The following is a 20929-nucleotide window of genomic DNA, read 5'->3' as shown; positions in this document are numbered from 1 at the left end:
CGCGGCGGTTTTCCGGCGTGTTTGCATTGCAAACAGCCGGATTTACTAATGGGCGCATTTCAGCTTCAATTTGAAGCCGCCGGCGATGTAACGGCGGGATGTAATGCTCAAAGCCGCCGGCGGCTTTGAATAGAACATGGCGCTTTTGCTTTAAATGACGGCGCTTTTGTGTAAAGGCGGTTTTTTTGAAAATTACACCTGTCTCCTGGCCTGTTACTATTGGCTATTTTCAAACTCAGGAGATTTGACATCACAAGCCCTATATAAACCACTGGCCTGACACTTTTTTCTCTGATAGGGTTTAGAGGAGTTTTGTGAGAGGAGTTTGGAGGATAGTGGTTTGCTGAGAGTTGGTGTTTGGTGGATTGGTGGAGCGATATCTGATTGAAGTGTGAGTAGTCCTGTGGTTTTTTCCTGTTTTGTACATTTATTTTCTCATTTATTTTCTGTCTTGTATTTTTTGTATTTGACTTGTCCTCTGTCTGTGTTACTTGTGTGTGACTGTGTGGAGAGTGTGTCTGTAGGCAGTGTAGTTTGTTCTTTGTGTTTGTAAGTCCTTCAGTGTTTTGTGTTTTTCTGTCTTCTGGGTAAAAATGTCCAGAGATAGGAGGGGAGCAGAGGCTGAGGAGAGGGAGATGGAGGTTGAGGGGTCAGAGGAGGGAGAGGGAGAGGTTGAGGAGACAGGACAGAGCAGGAAGACCAAGACAGGGAGGAATGTGCGCTTCTCACATGATGAGAATTGTGTGTTGGTGCACAATATCATTCCCTGCTACGAGGTGATCTTGGGGAACCTGGCAGCCCGGACTCCGCTAAGGCGGCGCCACCAATTGTGGGGGAGAGTGTGCGACGCTGTTAACGCGGTGGGCCCACTAAAGAGGACAGTGGCGCACTGCCGCAAGAGATTTTCGGACATTAAGAGGAGGTTGAAGGAAAAAATGGCCCAGGAAAGGAGGTCCACAAGACGCACGGGTGGTGGCCCCCCTCTTCGCGTTGAATATACCAGCTATGAGGAGGAGCTGCGGCAGATAATGCCCCGTGAAATAGTGGAGGGAATTAATGTGCAAGACACAGATTCGCCCTCGTTTGCCCAAGGAGTTGGTGAGTGATTTGTCCTTTTTAAGCTAACAATATTGAAAATGTTTTTTTATTGCAAAAGTGTCTTTTTTACTCAATCAGTATGTAAAGGGCAATAATTTTGTTTATAACTGTTTTTTAATGTGCAAACACATGTCTTCCAAAGATTTATTATTTGTAAAAGGCTTTTTGCTGCAAATACATTGTATGCTTTTTCTAATACATCCAGATTCACCTGGACCACAGTTGAGTCCCATTCCTACAGCTACACCTCCACCTTCAGTCAGTGATTCGGCCACAGAAGAGCAAGCAGGTGTGTGATTTATGTTTTTGTGCTAAATAATGGAGTTAATTGTTTTTCTGTGGAAATGTTGCTGGCAAATTTTTTTTAATTAAAATATGGTGTGCTATGCGACCTTAGGGCTACATTTACTAAACTGAGATGTTGGCTAGAGCAACCAATCTGAATATACCTTTACTTTATTTATTGCATTCTACAAAAAGAGAGCTCAAATCTGATTGGTTGCTATAGGCAACGTCTTCACTTTTTTACACACGCAGTTAAGTCAAAATACCCAGCATGTACTACACAGAGGGAGGACTGAAATAGGATTTGTGTACCCCAAGGCACGGTCTAGCCAGATATTGCGTAATAAATCACAATATTTGTAGGTTACAAATACTATGCTTTTTTAGCCCCCTCAACCATACATAGTTCATATGATACTGGGTATTAAAAGGATAATATGTGCATCCTTAAGCAGGTAGCATAGGACAATAAATCATTAATGCAAAAATTGTGAAACAATCTGTAGTTTGTAAAGATTATTCTTTCCTATCAAGTGTTCAGAATGCAATATACAAACATATTATATCCTATATACTTACCGTCATTTTCATACACAGGGCCCTCTTCATACCAGGCACCTCAGGTGGAGTCCCTCCAAATGTCCCCTGAGCCAGATGAGCAAACCATAATCACCCTGGAAACAGTGGATGCCCCTGTGTCTGGTTTCCAGGATGTTGCACCTGGCCCTGCTGAAGCCCCAGCACACCAGCAGCCGGCACCTCAGAGTATGGACCCAGCCCGTGAAATGGCGCAGTCTATTGGTGCTTTCCAGCAGCAGCAATCAGTCTTCATGGAGAGCCAAACTCACAACATTTCCCAAATTGCGGCCCAGTTGAGGCGGATACACCGCACAAATAGCCAAATTCCTGCTGCAATCAATCGTCTGGCTAATGCCTGGGAGCAATCCAATCTGCAGATGGCCCAAATGACTGGGGCTGTGGAGGCATTAAATTCCTCCGTTCGCGAGGGGAATGCGAACCTGACCCGGCTGGCAGGCCAATTGCAGCAAGAACTCATTGCCCGCTTGCCTGCACCCTTTTCCTCGGCCACCACAAGTACCGCTAGTACGCCAAGCACATCGGCACAGAGTACTCCTCCAAGGAGAGGTGCTCGCACCAGGGGTGGGCCAGGGAGAGGACAGAGTGGGGCAAAACATAGCGATATGCAAGCAAAAAGGCGTCGCTAGCGCTAACACATGACTATTGCCTCATGCTTTTTTTACTTTGTATAAGCATTATCCTTTATTATTTATTGTGTTGTACTGCAATAAATGCAGTTAAATTTCTATGGTGTCAGTGTTTATTTTCTGCTAATTAAACAAGAGTATAGTGATGTTTTAAAAAACTAGGCACTCAAATCATTTACACATTGCGCTCTGACTGTCACAAACATTGCACTCACATCAAACACATTTTAGAGAAATAAATGTTTTTCCTATTGTGTAGTAGTTTGTAATCTGCCTTCCGCCCTCTGTGCTCTGCACATCACCAGATGTGACACAGACCCCTTCTGCTTCAGTGTGTACTGCACTAATCGGTGGGGTAAATTGATGTAATGCTAGATTATGTATAAAACAGCCAGCCAGGATAATATCAGACCCCTTTTCAGGTGCATACATAACCACCCCACCAGATTATTCTAGTAAGCTGAACCTGGTTTACCAAAGTACAAATGTACGCTATAACACACCTCTACTAGTGGGTTTGTGCCTGAATTTGTGCTGTGCAGATGTGTGAGGATGCAGCAGAGGAGTCATCAGCCAGAAACCCATTCTTTATTGAGTACAGTTAAAATTGCTTTTACACTCTGTTAAGGGATTTGTTGCAATATTAAACAAATGTTGAACTTAGTAAAAAAATTGCATCGTGGGAAAACAGAAGAGAAAAAGAAACCCAAATTACACTGCCATTACAAGACACTGGCCTTTTAACATATACAATCCCAAAGGGACAAACTTTGCACATGAAATGGCCCTTTCCCTTCTGTTCAGATTGACCAAATACCTCAAACAGCACACTGTTTGAACAATCTCGCCGCTCACAAGCAGCGCTTTCATTTTGGTCTTTTGAATGGCGGTTTTCCGGCGCCTTTATAAACCCCCTAATAGTAAATCCGGCTGTTTGTATGTGGAGCATTGTTGAAACCGTCACGGCGCTTTATACAGAGGCGGGTTTGAAAACATCATTTCTGGCCGTTTGGATGGCGGGTTTAGCGTTAGTAAATCCGGCGATGGCTAAACCGCCGGCAAACCCGCCGAAAGTCGGCGGCTTTACAAACACGCCTGATAGTAAATCTAGCCCTAAGTGTGTATACGCTGCCAGGATCATGTTTTATCTTACCAGAACATATCGCATCTGTTGATATGGTTTTAGAAACTTCCTAAAAATCAATAATGGAGTCATGTGTTTTCAGCAAATGGTTATGAGATGAGGAGCACAGATCTGAAGGTAAATCGTGGAGGTGTGTACACATGAGCTGGCATGGACTTTCAATCATTGGTGAAATCATTAGAGACATTGCATCTGAAGTATGATTGTATAGGTGTGCAGAGCTGAGCTCTATGGGTCCTTTGGTAACACTAATGACCAACCTGAGCCTGGTACACAACAAAAGAAAGAAAATAAACCTACTAACTTGTATGTAACAGAAAGCAAACATGTCAGTTTTCCTGCCTACATTGTTTATCATTCATAAACAAAGGGGATGTCTACAACACCACAGCTTTATGTTCTAGTCCTGAGACTCAATTGTAGATGACCTGACTGAGGATCCGTGTATCAGATACAGGGAGCAGTGGAGATATGCACTCAGTGGAGTGACTTTAGATTGTCATCACCGCCTCCTCTATGCAAACACAGCCTTGGAGTGCTCTTACTTCGTGCAGCTGAAAAGGTGGTGACTGATAGTATTCTCTGCTTCGACCACCAAGGGTATGTGTTGAACACTGTATTGATGCACTGACCAGATACTGACGGGGAGAAGAAAGGTAACTGTCTATAGTAAGTGCCACTGTTGGTTCCTATGCAGCCATGCAGAATGCATCTTTCATGTGCGCCAAGTTTCAAAATAACATGGTGACAACACTAGTCAGAAGGTTGTAGGTGTGTAAAAGCAGCTGTCCTTTATCTTTGCATCATAGGATAAGGGAAACGTCAGGGATATAGAAAGTGTATTGTGTGGGCTGCTGTCTGTAGATGGAATCAATACAGCTCATTTACAGATTCAAAACTAGTGTTGTGCTCTGTTGCTCACGCAGGGGCTCACGTAGATTTGGATGCAGCTACTATTAGGGTATAATGCGCTTTTTTACTTCTGCGCATCCCATAAAGGTCTAGTTATGTTTACAGCCATATATAGACTGAGACGTATGATGCACTGATGGCAGCTTGTGGTCCATTATGAATGAAGAGGCTGAACGGGGGGAGGAGGGGGCATGTGAGGGGGAGTTGGAGCAAATTCGACTTATGTAGACTGAGACTCTGATACATATGCAACCGTCAGGAGACCGGGAAAACTTGTGGTTAGCAACTGATAGTGATGGCGATCAGCTTAGATGCGTCTAGCTCAACATACCAGGCTAAGATGTGTCTTTTTTTGGGTACAATTTTCGTCTGCATATTAGATGGAAATTATGTCCAACTCTACACAAGGCCGTTAATGCATTTATACATTTACAGCTTCTGTGTTACGACAGAAGAGAAACACATTTTCACATTTGTTATGGCCGTTCTGCATACTGACTTGCACTTGGTAGTTTGCAGGATCATTGTGTTTGGAGCTGCAAAGGGAGAACACACAATCAGAGCACTGCTTACTTCTACATAGAACCTTCATCCTTATTATATTGAACGTTTGCTGATATCTAACAGTCTATAGCTTGTTTGACCCTATTGTGTTATTAAAGAACTCATATTTATTGGTTTTGTGCTTAATTATATTATATTATCTGTACATAAAAGAACTTTCGATATCTTATGTACCAACAATGGGCACTTGACAGCTCACTGAAATGAATAATTATCATCATTGCCACCCAGGTAGCAGTAAACTCAGGGACATGTGTGTAGTGCAAAAAGTCCCCAACATTACAGAACCCTTTCCAGTTTGCTCTGACTCCGCCCACTGCAGCTCACTGAAATTTCACTTGTGGACTGAAATCTTGTTTTGGTGATTCAGATGCATAAACAGCCCAAAACTGCAACTAGACATAAAATACATTACTGCACAAATCCTATGCTGCATACATCAGTGCACAGTATACAAAATAAATATGTGACATCATATCAGGGGAAAATGCTAATCTATCTATCTATTTACAAAGGCGCTACTATCATAGTAGCAGGGGGTGCAGCTACAATGTGGGGGTGGGGGGTGCCCTTTTTTCATCCTTGTGCAGTATATAGGGGCTCCTAAAAAAATTGCCTGGGGGCCTACAATTGCCTAGTTAGGTGTGTGTGTGTGTGTGTGTGTGTGTGTGTGTGTGTGTGTGTGTGTGTGTATGTGTGTGTAAAAATAATAATAATAATACTAATTTTATTTACATAGTGCTTTTCTCCAAATAGGACTTACAACGCTTTACATTTGCAGATTAAATGACATATGATACCAAATAAAGACATAAAGGGTTAACGGAGTACAGAAGAGAGAGATTATGCATTTAGGGCAGGGGCGCACGGAGGATTGTCGCGGGGTGGGGGGGGGTGTTTCTCCCCGCCGACCCAAAAAAAACAAAACAAAAAACCGAGAGAGAGCTGCTGCGCTTCTTTGACAGCGCAGTGGCTGCTGTATAGGACAGTGGCCACTTAGTTAGCGCAGGGGGGGGGGGTTTCTAGAGACTCAGAAACCCCCCCTGCGTGCGCCACTGTAGGGGGATTTTTTCAGAAAATTAGATTAGAATAAATACATGTAAAACATGCAAAGCAAACTAAACCAACAATAAAATAGTAACTTTAAAAACTGGCAAAGTGTACAAGATTAAAATAAACACAAAAAGCACAAATGTAATTTACACCATTGCATTCACATACTGTATACAATACATAGGCAGAACCATTTGACCACTCATGGTCAGAATCCTTGCGCTTATGAAAAAAACTCAATTGACTAAACAAACTCAAGATCTAGTTATACATTTCAAAGACATGTATGACAGTAGATCCACAAATTTCACTCATATGAGAATTATTATGATAGACAGACCAAAAAGAAAAGGGGACATTCCAAGGGCTATTGTCACAAACTAGTGTATCAAACTTGGAACAATAGCACCAAACAGTCTCAATATAGACATAGTTATGTGAAGGTGTTTTCTAAGGTAACATCTTCTTCTTTTTTTACCATTAGTATTAATATTATCATTTTTTTCTTTCAAGTACATCTGCATTCACTTTTGTTTTCCATCGTTGTTTTAGCCCATCTTTCAGGCTACCAGCATTCCCAAGTTGTTTTTTCTATAAACACTAATCTAGCAAAAAAAGCAGAAAAGTCAGACAAATAAGGCTTAGCTATACTAACAGATGAACACACAAACTGATCATATCACCAAAACAGGCACCAAGCATAACACATGACATACAAACAACAAATCAGAACCCCTGCTACAGCAACCTATAGAACCATATAGGGGCATATTCAATTGTTAGCGAGATGCAATTGTCCCCGAGGCGTTAAAAAAAATTAAAAAATAAAAATCCCGCGCTCGTTTTTACCTGTCCAAGCGACCGTTGGAACTTAACACAGCGTTACAACTTACGTAATTCAATTCAAAATCTTCCAACCACGCCCTTGCGCTCTAACTATTGGTCTGAGCGAGTTTTTGTCATAGCAGTGGAGGAGTGGTTAACACGGCCATCTTGAGTATAAAAAATTAATGCAGCCATCAGCAAACTGTCATTTGCTGATAGCTTTTGGCTGGTTTGGTGACTGCTGTGGCTTTTGACTCTTCTGCATTGCTGCATTTAGCTTGTGAGTTTACAGTGATTTTGCATACAACTACACTACACTATTTAAAAATACCTTTTAATTTAGTTATATTGCAATTTTTATTACATTTACACAAGAGACTACTACACACAGATATATACTACAGACATACCACACTACACTAACACCCTATACTTATTACACCACATACACATATAAATCTACATATATACACACAACAAAATGCAATTTTTTATTCCTCATTTTTTTTTCCCTTTAGTCACTCAATCACATTCCTATCCCAAACTGTATTATTGTCCCTATCTTTTTACTGTTCCATATATCATTATACTCCATTTTGTTTTGGTCTAGAAACAAATCGAGATTCGGGAAATTTGTCATTTAACCTAGGTCCCATATTAATGTGAGTAGTATTTTGTTCAAATAAAACTACATATTAGTTTATAAAACATATTTTTAAAATATTCTCTTTCATAAATAACCATTTAGGTCAAAGTAATATCTTTATTTGTCCTGTATAGTATTGCAGATTAGTTAATAAAACATATTTTACATAATCTCCTGTCCAAATAAGCATTAATTCAAAGTTATATATTTATTAACCTATTGTTAGATTTGGCCTGTATCTTATTTGCATATAGGTTAAAAGTATTTATTAACCTAGGTGTTCTAAATTGTACAGTAGTGTGTAGTGTAGGATAGTATTTAGTACTATTGTAGTATATCACTATATTCCATATTACTTAATAGTTTAGTTTAACCTGCAGTCTAATATATTAATATATGATAGTGATTTATATAAAAAAAAATCATATAATTACCGAAGTGTATTTTGTTAAGCTAGTTACATTTTTGAATAAAACTTTAATTTTAAAGAGCAGCCATGTCTAGGGAGCGTAGGGATTCTCGTTTTCCACAGGAAAGCCAAGAGGAAAATCTGAGTAGTGGCGAGCAATGGAGAGAGAGACGTGAGCAGCGTCGAGACGAAAGCAGAAGACCGCAGTTTGTGAGCAGCGTGCAACCCTCTACAAGCACCCAGCAGCAACATAAAGTAATTCAGATGACGATGATGGAAGAGCTGTATCACGCTCCAGGTGCTTCACACTGGAAGAGAATGAAGTCCTTGTTGCTGGGATACTGTGGCACTACGAAACGCTGAAGGGTGCACAATCTCAGAAGACCTCCTTCAAGCATAAGTCCAAGATTTGGAGCCGATTGCCTCTGAGGTGTCAGCAGTTGGAGTTCGAGTCTGAACAGTAGAAGTTTGCCAGAAGCGCTTTCGGGACTGCAAGCGCACCACAAAGGCAAAGATGGCAACTGTTGCAAGACATTCTAGGGGCAACGGTGGTGGCAAGCCACTGCGCATAAAATTTAAAGGTTGGGAGGAGAAGATGCGTCAAATTCTGAGTGCTGATCTTGTGGAAGGAGTGGAAGGGACAGTGGACACCCTTGAACCATCCACTTTCCAGCCACGAGGTATGTTTAATAGTCTATAAAAATAGTGATCTGAATAACTTTTTATTATGATTTCTAAAAACTTGTTGTACAAACCTGCAGAAGAAGATCCAGCACGAAGCAGAAGAGATGCAAAGGAAGCACTACCCCGGAAGAGAAAATCCAAATCTGGAGGTAAATGTCCAAACTAATTTAAACAAAACAATTTTTTTTTTCTCTTTTCACTTTCATTGGTAAAATATTAGTTAAAGATTTACTAATGTTGTTTTTTTAATGTATTTTAGATTTGGGTTCTTTTTTTTAAGGACACAAGGGCCAGCGGAGTGTAGAAGGAGAAGGTATGATCTAAAAGAATATACACACATGCATGTATGCATTATCCATTGATAGCATACTTTACAGTACACATTACAGTCAGCTAATGCTTTACATTTTTCATAATGAAATATATATATATATATATATATATATATATATATACATATATATATATATATATATATATATGTATATATATATATATATATATATATATATATATATATATAGGGGCATATTCAATTGTCAGCAAGAGAGAGAGATAGTGTATTGGATAGTGTATTGGATTTCTCTAGAGAAAACTAAAATTTATGTTACACCTGTTCTTATTATTGGATGCAATATTGTATGAATATCTAGCCTCATATTCTGTTGATGTAAAGGTTATTTGAATACTTATCGTGCTTGCTGTAATGTATGGAAATTTTGCATTAAATGTACACAAATGTGCGAAAGTAATATGTATTTATGTTAAAAATAACATTTGCAATAGGTGTGACATCGCTTTTGGAAAGTCAAGTCGCAGTTGAAGTAGCGGGAACGTCTTCAAATACAGGTATACATTTTAAAGTACTTGTTTGAATGGATAAGATACGGCACATGAAATGTCCAAAGCTTATTTGACTAATTTTTTTTATTACAGAACATGAAAGGCATTTAACCAGGTCTACTGTTCCTGTCCAAAGTGTTGAACTGAGTCAAAAAGGTATTTCTATTTCCATTACAACAAAATATGCACATATCCCCGTCTCTCTCTCTCCCTCTCTCTCTCTCCCCCTCTCTCTCTCTTTCTCTCTCCCTCTCCCTCTCTTTATCCCTCCCTCTCCCTCTCTCACTCTCCCTCTTTCTTTCTCTCTCACTCTCCCTCTTTCTCTCTCACTCTCCCTCTTTCTCTCTCACTCTCCCTCTTTTTCTCTCACTCTACCTCTTTCTCTCTCTCCCTCCCACTCTCCCTCTTTCTCTCTCACTCTCCCTCTTTCTCTCTCCCTCTCCTTCTTTTTCTCTCACTCTACCTCTTTCTCTCTCACTCTCCCTCTTTCTCTCTCACTCTCACTCTCCCTCCCTCTCTCTCTTTCTCTCTCACTCTCCCTCTTTCTCTCTCACTCTCCCTCTTTCTCTCTCACTCTACCTCCCTCTCCCTCCCACTCTCCCTCTTTCTCTCTCTCTCCCTCTTTCTCTCACTCTTTCTCTCTCTCCCTCTTTCTCTCTCACTCTCCCTCTTTCTCTCTCACTCTCCCTCTTTCTCTCTCTCTACCTCCCTCTCCCTCCCACTCTCTCACTCTCCCTCTCTCTCTACCTTACCTCTCCCTCCCTTCCTATCACTCTCACTTTCACTCTCTCTCACTCACTCTCCCTGTCCATCACTCTCTATCTTTATCCCTATTTCATACTCAAAACCTAGTAATAGTATTTAATTTTTATTTTATATTATTTTGCAGGTCACAAGAGGAGAAGAGTGACTGAGGGAGACGTGTCGGAGCCTGTTGCTGATGTCCATCAAGGTAATGGTTTCACTGAAGCTTTTTTTCGTTTAGTGTTTGACATATGTTTTCTATACTCTGTCCATTGTTGTTTCTTTAAAGTGTGTGTATATGTATATATATATATATATATATTGAATATGATATGTAAATACTCTTTGTACTTTTTATTATTATTTACAGAAGCCCGACACGTTGAAGAAATGACAGCAGAACGGGGAACATCAACGACGATTGCTGATAGTCCAGAAGGTATAATTATGTTAAAAACTGTGGATACATATCTATCTATCCATATATATACATATGTTTTGTAATCTATCTATATAAATATAGATAGATTGATGTAGACAGATATATATTAGATATACAGGGATCACAAATATATTATCTTGTGACAAAATATTTTTTATTTTGTTTTAGAATCCACCATCATCACCAGAACGTGTGGTAACACCACTTACCACGTCTCGTTTGCCTGATGCCATGGATGAAATAGCATCTACTGTTGTCTCAGAAATCGGTGAATATAAAATTCTTTTTATAATTGTTGTACTAAATACATGCTAATGACTTTTTGAAAATTGTAAACATTATTTAATTGCATAATAATTAATATATTTCTAACATTTTTCTCTTTACAGAGCCAATTGAACATGACAGTGATTCATTGTCATTTTCTCCTGCTGAGACTTCGGTCCACGAAGATGCTGCAACAAGATTTGAGATGCTCCAGGAAGCCTTCCCCAACCTTCAAGTTCCATCCACCGCACGGGAAGGTCCATCTCAAGGAAGGGTACTCTCCACAGGCACCAGTCTTTCACCACAACTGGTGCACGGTCTGCCAGAAGAAAGCACTTGGTTCCATTCCATCAGAAACTTTGCTAGACAGATGGAAGGAAGGCAGGAAACATCTCGCCGAAATAAGGAAGAGAGAGTTCAGAGAATGGTTGATTCGGTAGACCGTTTGACGTCTGTTGTGGAAGAGGTACGAAGCTCCCGTAATGCCACCAAATCTTTATTGGAGCGTCTGGTCACAGTCGAAGTCGACATTTCAGCAACTCTGCACTTGCACAACACCTTTCAAGCGCGAATGGCAGTCGCAATGGATCAGAATGCAACACTCCATTATCAGCTGAATCAATCCATGGCACAGATGCATATGCAACAACAGCAACAGACAATGCATCTGCAAATGATGACAATGCATCTCATGAATATTAGTGAAGAGCTGAGGGTCCGGCGAGGCCAGGGTAATGTTTCACTCCCTTTACCCGATTGGAATATTTCTGGACTTGTTCCCCCAACACCACAGCCGAGGACGTCATCGGGACTGTACACCCCCGTGGTGGACGTAAGAAGACCTGAGTCAGCAAGGAGAAGATTGCTTGTGGAAGAGCCAGAAGAGGAAATCATCAACCCCGTGTCAGAAGAGGAAGAAGGGTAAGAGTGAAGAAAGTAATCTTAAAAAAACAGGATACAATTTTTAATAGCCTCATTACCCGAAAACATATATATGTCATAGATAACATCAATCCCTTTAAATCATACATCCGTTACTTGAAAGGTTTTTTTTTCTGTGTTTGTCTATCTCCCTATCTGTAAGATGTATGCATGTAAATGTAATGTATGTATTTATATATATATATATATATATATATATATATATATATATATATATATATATATATATAGATAGATAGATAGATAGATAGATAGATGATCCATACAAATTTTTTATTTCTAAAAAAGGTTTCTCAACTTTTTTCATTAGACCCCAGGAGACTGTAAAATCTGAAGACCTTTTGGAACCACAGCAGGAAAGAACACCAGAATTATTTACTCGGTGAGTTTGTTTCAGTTTAGTGTGTTTCCTTGTTGTTATTTCACCTATTTTTTTCCCGTTATGGAAGGGGTATGATGTGACCAATGGACAATGATATATAAATGATTTATATTGAAGTCCATTCTGATCCATCCTTGTTTTAAAATAATTGTTTTTTTAAAAAACAAATTCAGGTTTCACATGCACTTTTCCCTTTTTTTTTTAGAATGCAACCGACTATCAAGTTTATACCACTTTCAAGAACATGGAACACACGAATGAAGACATCCCTAAAGATTGAAGGTAAGAATGTTTTTTAAAATTGACTTCTACATACATCGTAATGCCAGTAACAGATGGGAATGTATAGGACAGGTTGTCTCCTTATGAACTTTACCACAATCAATTTTGAGGAAGTTCTATGTCAATATGATTTTATTTTAGTTTACCCACAAACATGTTTTACTTGGTTGTTTACATATCTAATATATTTTACCCAAAGCACCCAAGAAAGTGACATAGGTGGCTTTATATCAACACCAAAACCTTAATCACCCACAATGCTTGTTTAGAAAAACCTGTGTAAAGCTGGGTACACATTACACGGTTTTCGTCAGCCGACATACGACCGCTCGTTCAAAAGTCGGGTCAGTGTGTGCAGTGACACGATGGTCGAAAGTCTGCACAAATGGACGATTGTCGCCTCATTTGGTTGGTCGTACTGTTTAATATTTTCGTTCCAATCTCGTTTCCGTTGTGCAGTGTGTATAAACTTCTGACCGATCCACGACAATCCTCCGATACTTCCTCGACCTGGGGGGCGTGTGTATGTAAATTTTTTGATGTCTGTCCCAGTCCCACGTGGTGCGGAATCCGCACATCACTGACTTGTGTTTTGTATAGATGTATATTGCACCTGTCTGGCTGCAGACCATTACACCTGTATAAAGCACGTGTGTTATTACCCTTTGCGTCTATGTCGGCAATATATTCATATTTACTCTTTATAAACTTTAACCTTTACTACCTATTAAATTTATATTACTCTTTATTAACTTATAATTGTGAAGTACCCAGAATAAACCACACAGTGTTCATGCAACATTTTTATTGCAGGAAAAAGGTACAAAAATGTTTACACACACAGCTGTCTGAACGATCCGCATAAGAAGTGAGCGCTCCCATACCAATCAGAGCGCAGAGTACTTCAGAGTATTATTTTTAGTATTTGGTATTTTTAAAGGTGCTACTGGTTTGTGGCAGAACAGGTCTTGATGTCGCTTGGGTTTCTATGCCCTTTGATTTCTTTATCTACGATACAAGGAAATAAAAAAAAGTTTACCATTTAACTTCTATATCTGTAATTTATATTCAACGACATAAGTACTCTCATTTTCTCACCTTGCACACTGCTCGAGATCAGTTTATATTTTGGTCCCTGTGGTGAAATCGCAATAATAGCGGGCTTAACCTCCGAGCATTCTGGAAAACAGGCGCCATTTTGGTTATTATAACGGTACAGGTATGTGCCCAAAGCATTTAGTTGTCTACACATGTTCACTGAAATACCTTCGTGTAGAACTTCTTTAGTGTATTTTTCTTTTTCAATTTTTTCTTGTTTGCTAACAGGTGTAACATTAGTGGTATCAGTGGTAACTAAACAGCCCTTCTCACCGTTAATTCTTCGTTCTGACATAAAAAAATTAGGTTACAAATTAGTTTACATTGCTTTATGTGACACTAGAATGAAATAAAGTCTTTCTAGCAGGTACACTACATGTGCTACTGACCTTTTTTAATGTCGCTGTCGTCCTGGTCCAGTACTTTGACCATCATCTCCACCTCTCTTGGGCTCATTGGATTTGCTCTTCTTGAGTATCTCCATCCCCACCTTCACTTTTCCAACATTTTTTGGCCCTTCCAACACCATCTCTGACTCTGTCTCCGTCTCTGTCTCCATAGCTGCAACCCCCACTGACACCTTCTCCTCACCCCCAACCCCCACTGATACCTTCTCACTCGCCATCTTCTGACGCTCCTCTGCGCCAAACAGGTTCCTCTGTCATTTTATACACTCTGACATGGGCGTTCGTTTCTGCTGTGGACCAATCAGCGATGATGCACGCCGAGAATGGAGCATTCCATTACATATGAAGGGATTTTTTTATTATGGAATATTCACTGCATTGCACTTTAGCAGTTAAATGATTTTCTAAATTTAATGTATATTACTAAACTTCTATTTTATAGAAATGAATGAAGAGACAGTGTTGCCTTCTCTTTTTATGCAGCTTTGGGTGTTAACTATAGCGAAAGCTCTGCCCCTTTATGCTAATTAATTTGGTATCTCGTTACATTTCCCGCAAATGTCGCTGCAGTGTGTACGAAATTAAAATCCTTGCTCACGACAACATGGCTGTAAAAAGTCACTAAAGGGACATCCGCTCTTCCCTTTATCGTCCTAAACAAGGCTAGTGTGTATGCAGTCCATGGACCGAGCGATCGGACCATCGATCTCTTGTAAAATCGCTCGGCATAAAAAGTTGGTAGAAATTTCTGTAGTGTGTACCTAGCTTAACTCCTCAAAATTGTGATGGTTACTGTTTAATTTAATATTAATCACAGCTTTAACATATTGTCATTTTGATATTTTGCAGAGATCAGGGAGGAATACGTGGATGTCACTTGAAAAAGACTGCAAGAGAAGCCAAGGGACTGATTTTTATTTTGAAAAATGTCATATTAATTTTTTCCTATTCAATAAAAATTTTACAAAATACTGTTTAATTTTTTATTAGATAGATACACCTTCACCAAAATGCGTGACACATTACATTCTAATTGTAATCAGGTAGAAAACTCACATAGGTTTGGGTGGTACACGTCTTCACTGTGTATCACCCCAACCTAAGTGAATGTGTACAAGTGTTTTTTTACGTTCACGTATTCAAAGAAAGTGTTTGTTGGGCACTGCAACTAATAACTAAATAGCGTTCTGATCAGGAGGTAAGTCTTGATGGTTAAAACAAAAATAAGTAGGGGTGTAAATAATTTTACTTGCCATATAGGTGTAAAATTGTTTTTATAATAATTTGTCTCAACTAAGGTTCTATTTTGGGTGATAGACCACATTAGAATTAACACACTTCACATAAGATTGGTGCATTTATAACACCTTTGGACCTCACTGTATTGGGATAAATAAATCTCATTAAAGTAGTACTAATTTACTTTGATCAACATATCTTCAGTAATATCTAGTGGCTGTTTAATTAAAATATTACATAGGCCTGTAAACTATACTCAACCGTTTAGATATATGTGTACCTAGAAAAAAAAAATAATTTTTTTTTAAATAAAAGGTTAATTTTTATTGAAAAATTCAAACATATTTTTAAATAAAACAGATGATCCATGCTGATCTGTTTGGTGGAGATCTTAGAAAAGAAAAATGATGTCAGTAACATATTTTTATTATTTAACTACACAAATTAACTGACTTGTACCTTATTAAAAATAAAAAATACTTACATGAAAAGAAATCTTCGATTACACGTTAACGGACATGAGTCGCAAGCTCCTCCATCTGTCCTACCTCAGTAGAAAGGTCCAAATCCAAACAAATATCTGGATCTATATCAACCTCCAATCGGTTTGCAATACAAATATTGTGCAGAATACAACAACCAATAATTATATCACAAACTTTGGAGGGTGAATATAAAAGCACACCGCCGGACCGGTCTAAACAGAGAAACCGGCTTTTAAGTGCACAAAAGGTTCGTTCAATAACACCCCTGGTACGAATGTGTGCTGCTTGGTACCTTTTTTCTGCGGAAGAGACAGGGTTGCTTAATGGAGTCAGCAACCAGGACCGGTTTCCATATCCAGCGTCGCCTAAAAAAAACCCATCACAACACTTTTTAGTAGCACTGACACATCTTTACATTTTTGGGGGGGGTTTTGCACTAAGCTTGGAATATACATTTAACAAAAAAAAAAAATTACCAAGCAGCCAGCCATGTGGAAAGGATCTTGCTTCGAAATTCCGGAACAAGGACGACTGTTGCAAGATGAGGGAGTCATGGGATGAACCTGGAAAACCAACAACAACATTGGTGATTTTTTTGGGTTGCATCAACAAACCATCTGAACATTTATGGAATGGAAGTGTTTTCGATTACGAAAACTTTCTTCCATTTGGCGGGGTGGTGTAAGGGCAATGTGGGTGCAATCAATTGTACCCAGCACACTGGGCATTTGAGATAAAGCATAAAAATCAGCTTTGACCTCACGCCACTCATTGGCAGACTGCAGGAAATTAATAAACGTTGCAATGTGCTTTTTGAGGGCATTTAGGACCTGGAACAGGATCCTAGAAAAAGTGAGTTGGGAAAATCTGGCAATAACTGCCAAGGTGGGCTAAAATGTCAAGGGACTGCACGGTTACTAGGGTAATGAGGTTCCAGGTCCTGTTTTACAATCTAATACAGATTGTAAATTGCAGCAGAGGATAGGCGATAAAGTCTTCTCACCTTCGTCTCGGGCAATCCATCAAGCAAACGCCTGTTGCGGTACAGACGTGGCCTGGGGATTCTAGTCCTACTTGCCGCAATTGACAATGTTGCCATTGCCTGTCCACCATTCTCTCCCACAGGCTCTCCCTCTTCCATACTCACATTCACACCACATACATCAACATTCTCTCCAGCCACTCCCACATTTCCATCACCTTGCATTGCATCCAAAGCAGTCTCCTTCATACATGCAGCATACATGTACATCCACACTGTGTCCAAGAATCGCTCCATTGAAAAAGAGACAATAATTAAAAGGGATAATTTAAAACTAAACTATTATCTTTTTTTTAAAAAAAATGTAGGGAGAAGGCCTGTTTGTGCAGGGGAAGAATGGGCCTGTGAGAAGCACTAGTTTACTATGATGTTACTTTGGGTGAAAGTGAAAAATGTATATGTTTATTTAGCTAATTTTTAGGACAGACAACACCAAACAAACAATACGTTAGGAAATCCTCGATAATCCACCAGGAAACACTTCAGTTAAATGCTGGAAAAGGTTGTGTGCACCCAAAAAAAAAAATCACTCAGCCAACAGTAATTTCTCCACAAAGCCGCCCTGCACCACAGCCTGTCCTGCACCACTGTCTGTCCTGCACCACTGTCTGTCCTGCACCACAGCCTGTCCTGCACCACAGTCTGTCCTGCACCACTGTCTGTCCTGCACCACAGCCTGTCCTGCACCACAGTCTGTCCTGCACCACTGTCTGTCCTGCACCACAGCCTGTCCTGCACCACTGTCTGTCCTGCCCCACAGCCTGTCCTGCAACACTGTCTGTCCTGCACCACAGTCTGTCCTGCACCACTGTCTGTCCTGCACCACTGTCTGTCCTGCCCCACTGTCTGTCCTGCTCCACAGTCTGTCCTGCACCACTGTCTGTCCTGCACCACAGTCTGTCCTGCACCACTGTCTGTCCTGACCCACTGTCTGTCCTGCACCACTGTCTGTCCTGCACCACATACTGTCCTGTACCACTGTCTGTCCTGCACCACTGTCTGCCCTGCACCACTGTCTGTCCTGCACCACATACTGTCCTGTACCACTGTCTGTCCTGCACCACTGTCTGCCCTGCACCACTGTCTGTCCTGCACCACAGTCTGTCCTGTACCACTGTCTGTCCTGCACCACTGTCTGTCCTGCACCACTGTCTGTCCTGCACCACAGTCTGCCCTGCACCACTGTCTGTCCTGCACCACTGTCTGTCCTGCATCACTGTCTGTCCTGCACCACAGTCTGTCCTGCACCACTGTCTGTCCTGCACCACTGTCTGTCCTGCACCACAGTCTGTCCTGCACCACTGTCTGCCCTGCACCACTGTCTGTCCTGCACCACTGTCTGCCCTGCACCTCTGTCTGTCCTGCACCACAGTCTGTCCTGCACCACTGTCTGTCCTGCACCACTGTCTGTCCTGCACCACAGTCTCTCCTGCACCACTGTCTGCCCTGCACCACTGTCTGTCCTGCACCACTGTCTGCCCTGCACCTCTGTCTGTCCTGCACCACGGTCTGTCCTGCACCACTGTCCACTCAAGTGATTTTGAAAAAAAAAAAAAAGTGCGTCAGTTAATTTAAAATAAAAGGACTGAACCACTGAAGTTATTTTGAAAAGGGGAAATTTGTAAACTTTATTATTTATTTTGACTGGATTTTTAAAGAAATATTAATCCTTTTTCATTTTAATGTGATTGTAATGAACTTGTATAACTTTTTTTTTTTATCTTTAATAGCTTTTTCAGGAACTTTACAATAATTTTAATTTTTTAGAGGTGCGAGATGAAACTGCATAATTGAACTGCGGGTAAAGTTTACGCGCTCGAAAATGAGGGAAAAGAAAAAAAGATGGACTTAACACGCTCTAAAAAAACAACTCGCTAACAATTGAATATGCCCCATAGAGTGGTATTAAAAAAATGAAGCCTTTGTTCACTGAGGAAACCAGAGATACTACCTAAATGCGTCTGAAACATCCAAGCACACGTCATCGCTTCAGTTGCTAGTACATTTTCTACCCAAATATATACATTCATTTGTTTACATTTATTTTTACTTTTAACCTATGTGTTTGTTTCCACTTTATGCCTTGTAGGATGTCATATCTTGTACTTTATGTCTTGTATTATACTAAAATGTATGAATGATTATGTTTCATGGTGTACTGCGTACACTTGAATGTAATGTATCGTGTTGTTTGTACCTTTATACAAATAAAGTTACTTTTTCATAAAAGTAGCTCTGTATACTGTGTGATTATGAGGACATCAGCAGTAGCTCTGTATACTGTGTGATTATGATGTCATTACCCAGCTGCAACAGTAGTGATGTATACTGTGTGATTATGATGTCATTACCCCGCTGCAACAGTAGTGATGTATACTGTGTGATTATAATATCATTACCCAGTTCCGTTGTTAGTGGAAGAAGATGCATATGATGAAAAAGACTAACTACCAATTACCATCCCTTCAGAAACACCCCCCTCCTCCTGCCCCACTGCCCAAACCCCGCCCTCCTCACCTCCTGCTCCCCCCTCTTCACTTATATAATAGCCCCCTGAAACACCCACAGCCCCGTCCACCTGCCCCGCCGCTTCCCCTGAATCCGCCACATGCTGGTACATGTTGGCGTTTTCGCAAGTACCTTTCCAGACCTCCTCCTCCACTTCCAACTGTCCCCATGTGTCCCCATCCTCCCCTGTATCCCTGTCCCTCTAAAACCATGCAAATAAAATATCGTCCTCCACCTCCAACTTTCCCCATGCTACCCCATTCTCCCCTGTATCCCCGTTCCCCTAAAACAGTGCCACTCAAATCTCCTCTTCCTCCTCGCCCACTTCACCCAATTCCCCGAAATCCACCACCCCCTGCTCCTGGCCCCAAACATCGAATCCCCCCACCCCCCACTCTTTTCCCTTCATCACTCCTCGTACAAAGATACTTTCCCTGGAACTGGAACCACCCTCCACCTCCCCCTCCACCTCCTAGCCCCATGTAGATATAGCCCCCTGTAGATATAGCCCCCTGTAGATATAGCCCCCTGTAGATATAGCCCCTTGTAGATATAGCCCCCTGTAGATATAGCCCCCTGTAGATATAGCCCCCTGTAGATATAGCCCCCTGTAGATATAGCCCTCTGTAGATATAGCCCCCTGTAGATATAGCCCCCTGTAGTTATAGCCCCCTGTACATATAACCCCCAGAAGAACAGCCCGTCTGCACCAACAGGTTAGTATTGCTTTTGTACTCTATTTGCATGTTAAGCATCCACTCTGTTCAGCACAATAACCATGACTACTAAGCATGGAGACTAAACTATTTTATATGCAGGCTTGTAATGCATGTCACATAAGTAATGGTTACATTTGAACGAATTTGAGCGCTCTCACCAGACAACATTGAAGTAGAGATGCTCACTGACCCTCGTGTTTTGGTTTTGGATCTGGATTACCTTCGGGTTTTGGTTTTGCCAAAACCGCCCTCGGGTGTTTTGGTTTGATTTTTTTGACAAAATGCCACTTTTTGGGCTACAATCACATAATTCAGCTATTATTTTGTACCTACATTATTATTAATCTCAATAACACTAATTTCAAGTCATTTCCAGTCAATTTTTAGCACCTCACAGGTCACAATATGATTTTCATATAAAATGGTGTGTAAAAGGGGTAGATTGCACCAAAAATCAGCTGCTGCTGAACCACCTATTGGAATCACACAATATTCCAGATAGAGTAGATCAAAAGTATATATATATATATATATATATATATATATATATATAGGAATAATTCAGCGCTGCCGACTGTAATCACATGGATATATCTCAAATTGGAACAATTTAAACCAATACACATATAGAGATAGAAAATAGTATATTCTATCTTCTTATAAACATACACAAGTGAATAAAG

At 40.4% G+C, this 20929-nt stretch overlaps 1 protein-coding gene across 2 annotated transcripts; it reads left to right on the top strand.

The window, feature by feature from the left end:
• The first annotated feature begins 8174 nt into the window (after positions 1–8174).
• Positions 8175–15159, top strand: LOC142104572 (uncharacterized). Of its 2 annotated transcripts, none has more exons than XM_075189332.1 (12): positions 8175–8842; positions 8924–8995; positions 9106–9159; positions 9633–9695; positions 9783–9845; positions 10579–10641; positions 10804–10872; positions 11044–11143; positions 11265–12063; positions 12395–12466; positions 12691–12748; positions 15103–15159. In XM_075189332.1, exons 8-11 carry the CDS (start codon positions 11107–11109, stop codon positions 12725–12727), a joined length of 945 nt encoding a protein of 314 aa, XP_075045433.1. In that variant the 5' UTR covers positions 8175–8842; positions 8924–8995; positions 9106–9159; positions 9633–9695; positions 9783–9845; positions 10579–10641; positions 10804–10872; positions 11044–11106; the 3' UTR covers positions 12728–12748; positions 15103–15159. The 2 variants fall into 2 exon arrangements, with proteins under 2 accessions (XP_075045433.1, XP_075045424.1); XM_075189323.1 differs by having other exon boundaries at positions 12640–12748.
• Positions 15160–20929: the final 5770 nt, after the last annotated feature.

This window comes from Mixophyes fleayi, chromosome 1 (assembly GCF_038048845.1).
Source record: "Mixophyes fleayi isolate aMixFle1 chromosome 1, aMixFle1.hap1, whole genome shotgun sequence".
Lineage (NCBI taxonomy): Eukaryota > Metazoa > Chordata > Amphibia > Anura > Limnodynastidae > Mixophyes > Mixophyes fleayi.
Note: the sequence above shows the minus strand (reverse complement) of the source record. Positions and strands in the feature narration are given on the sequence as shown.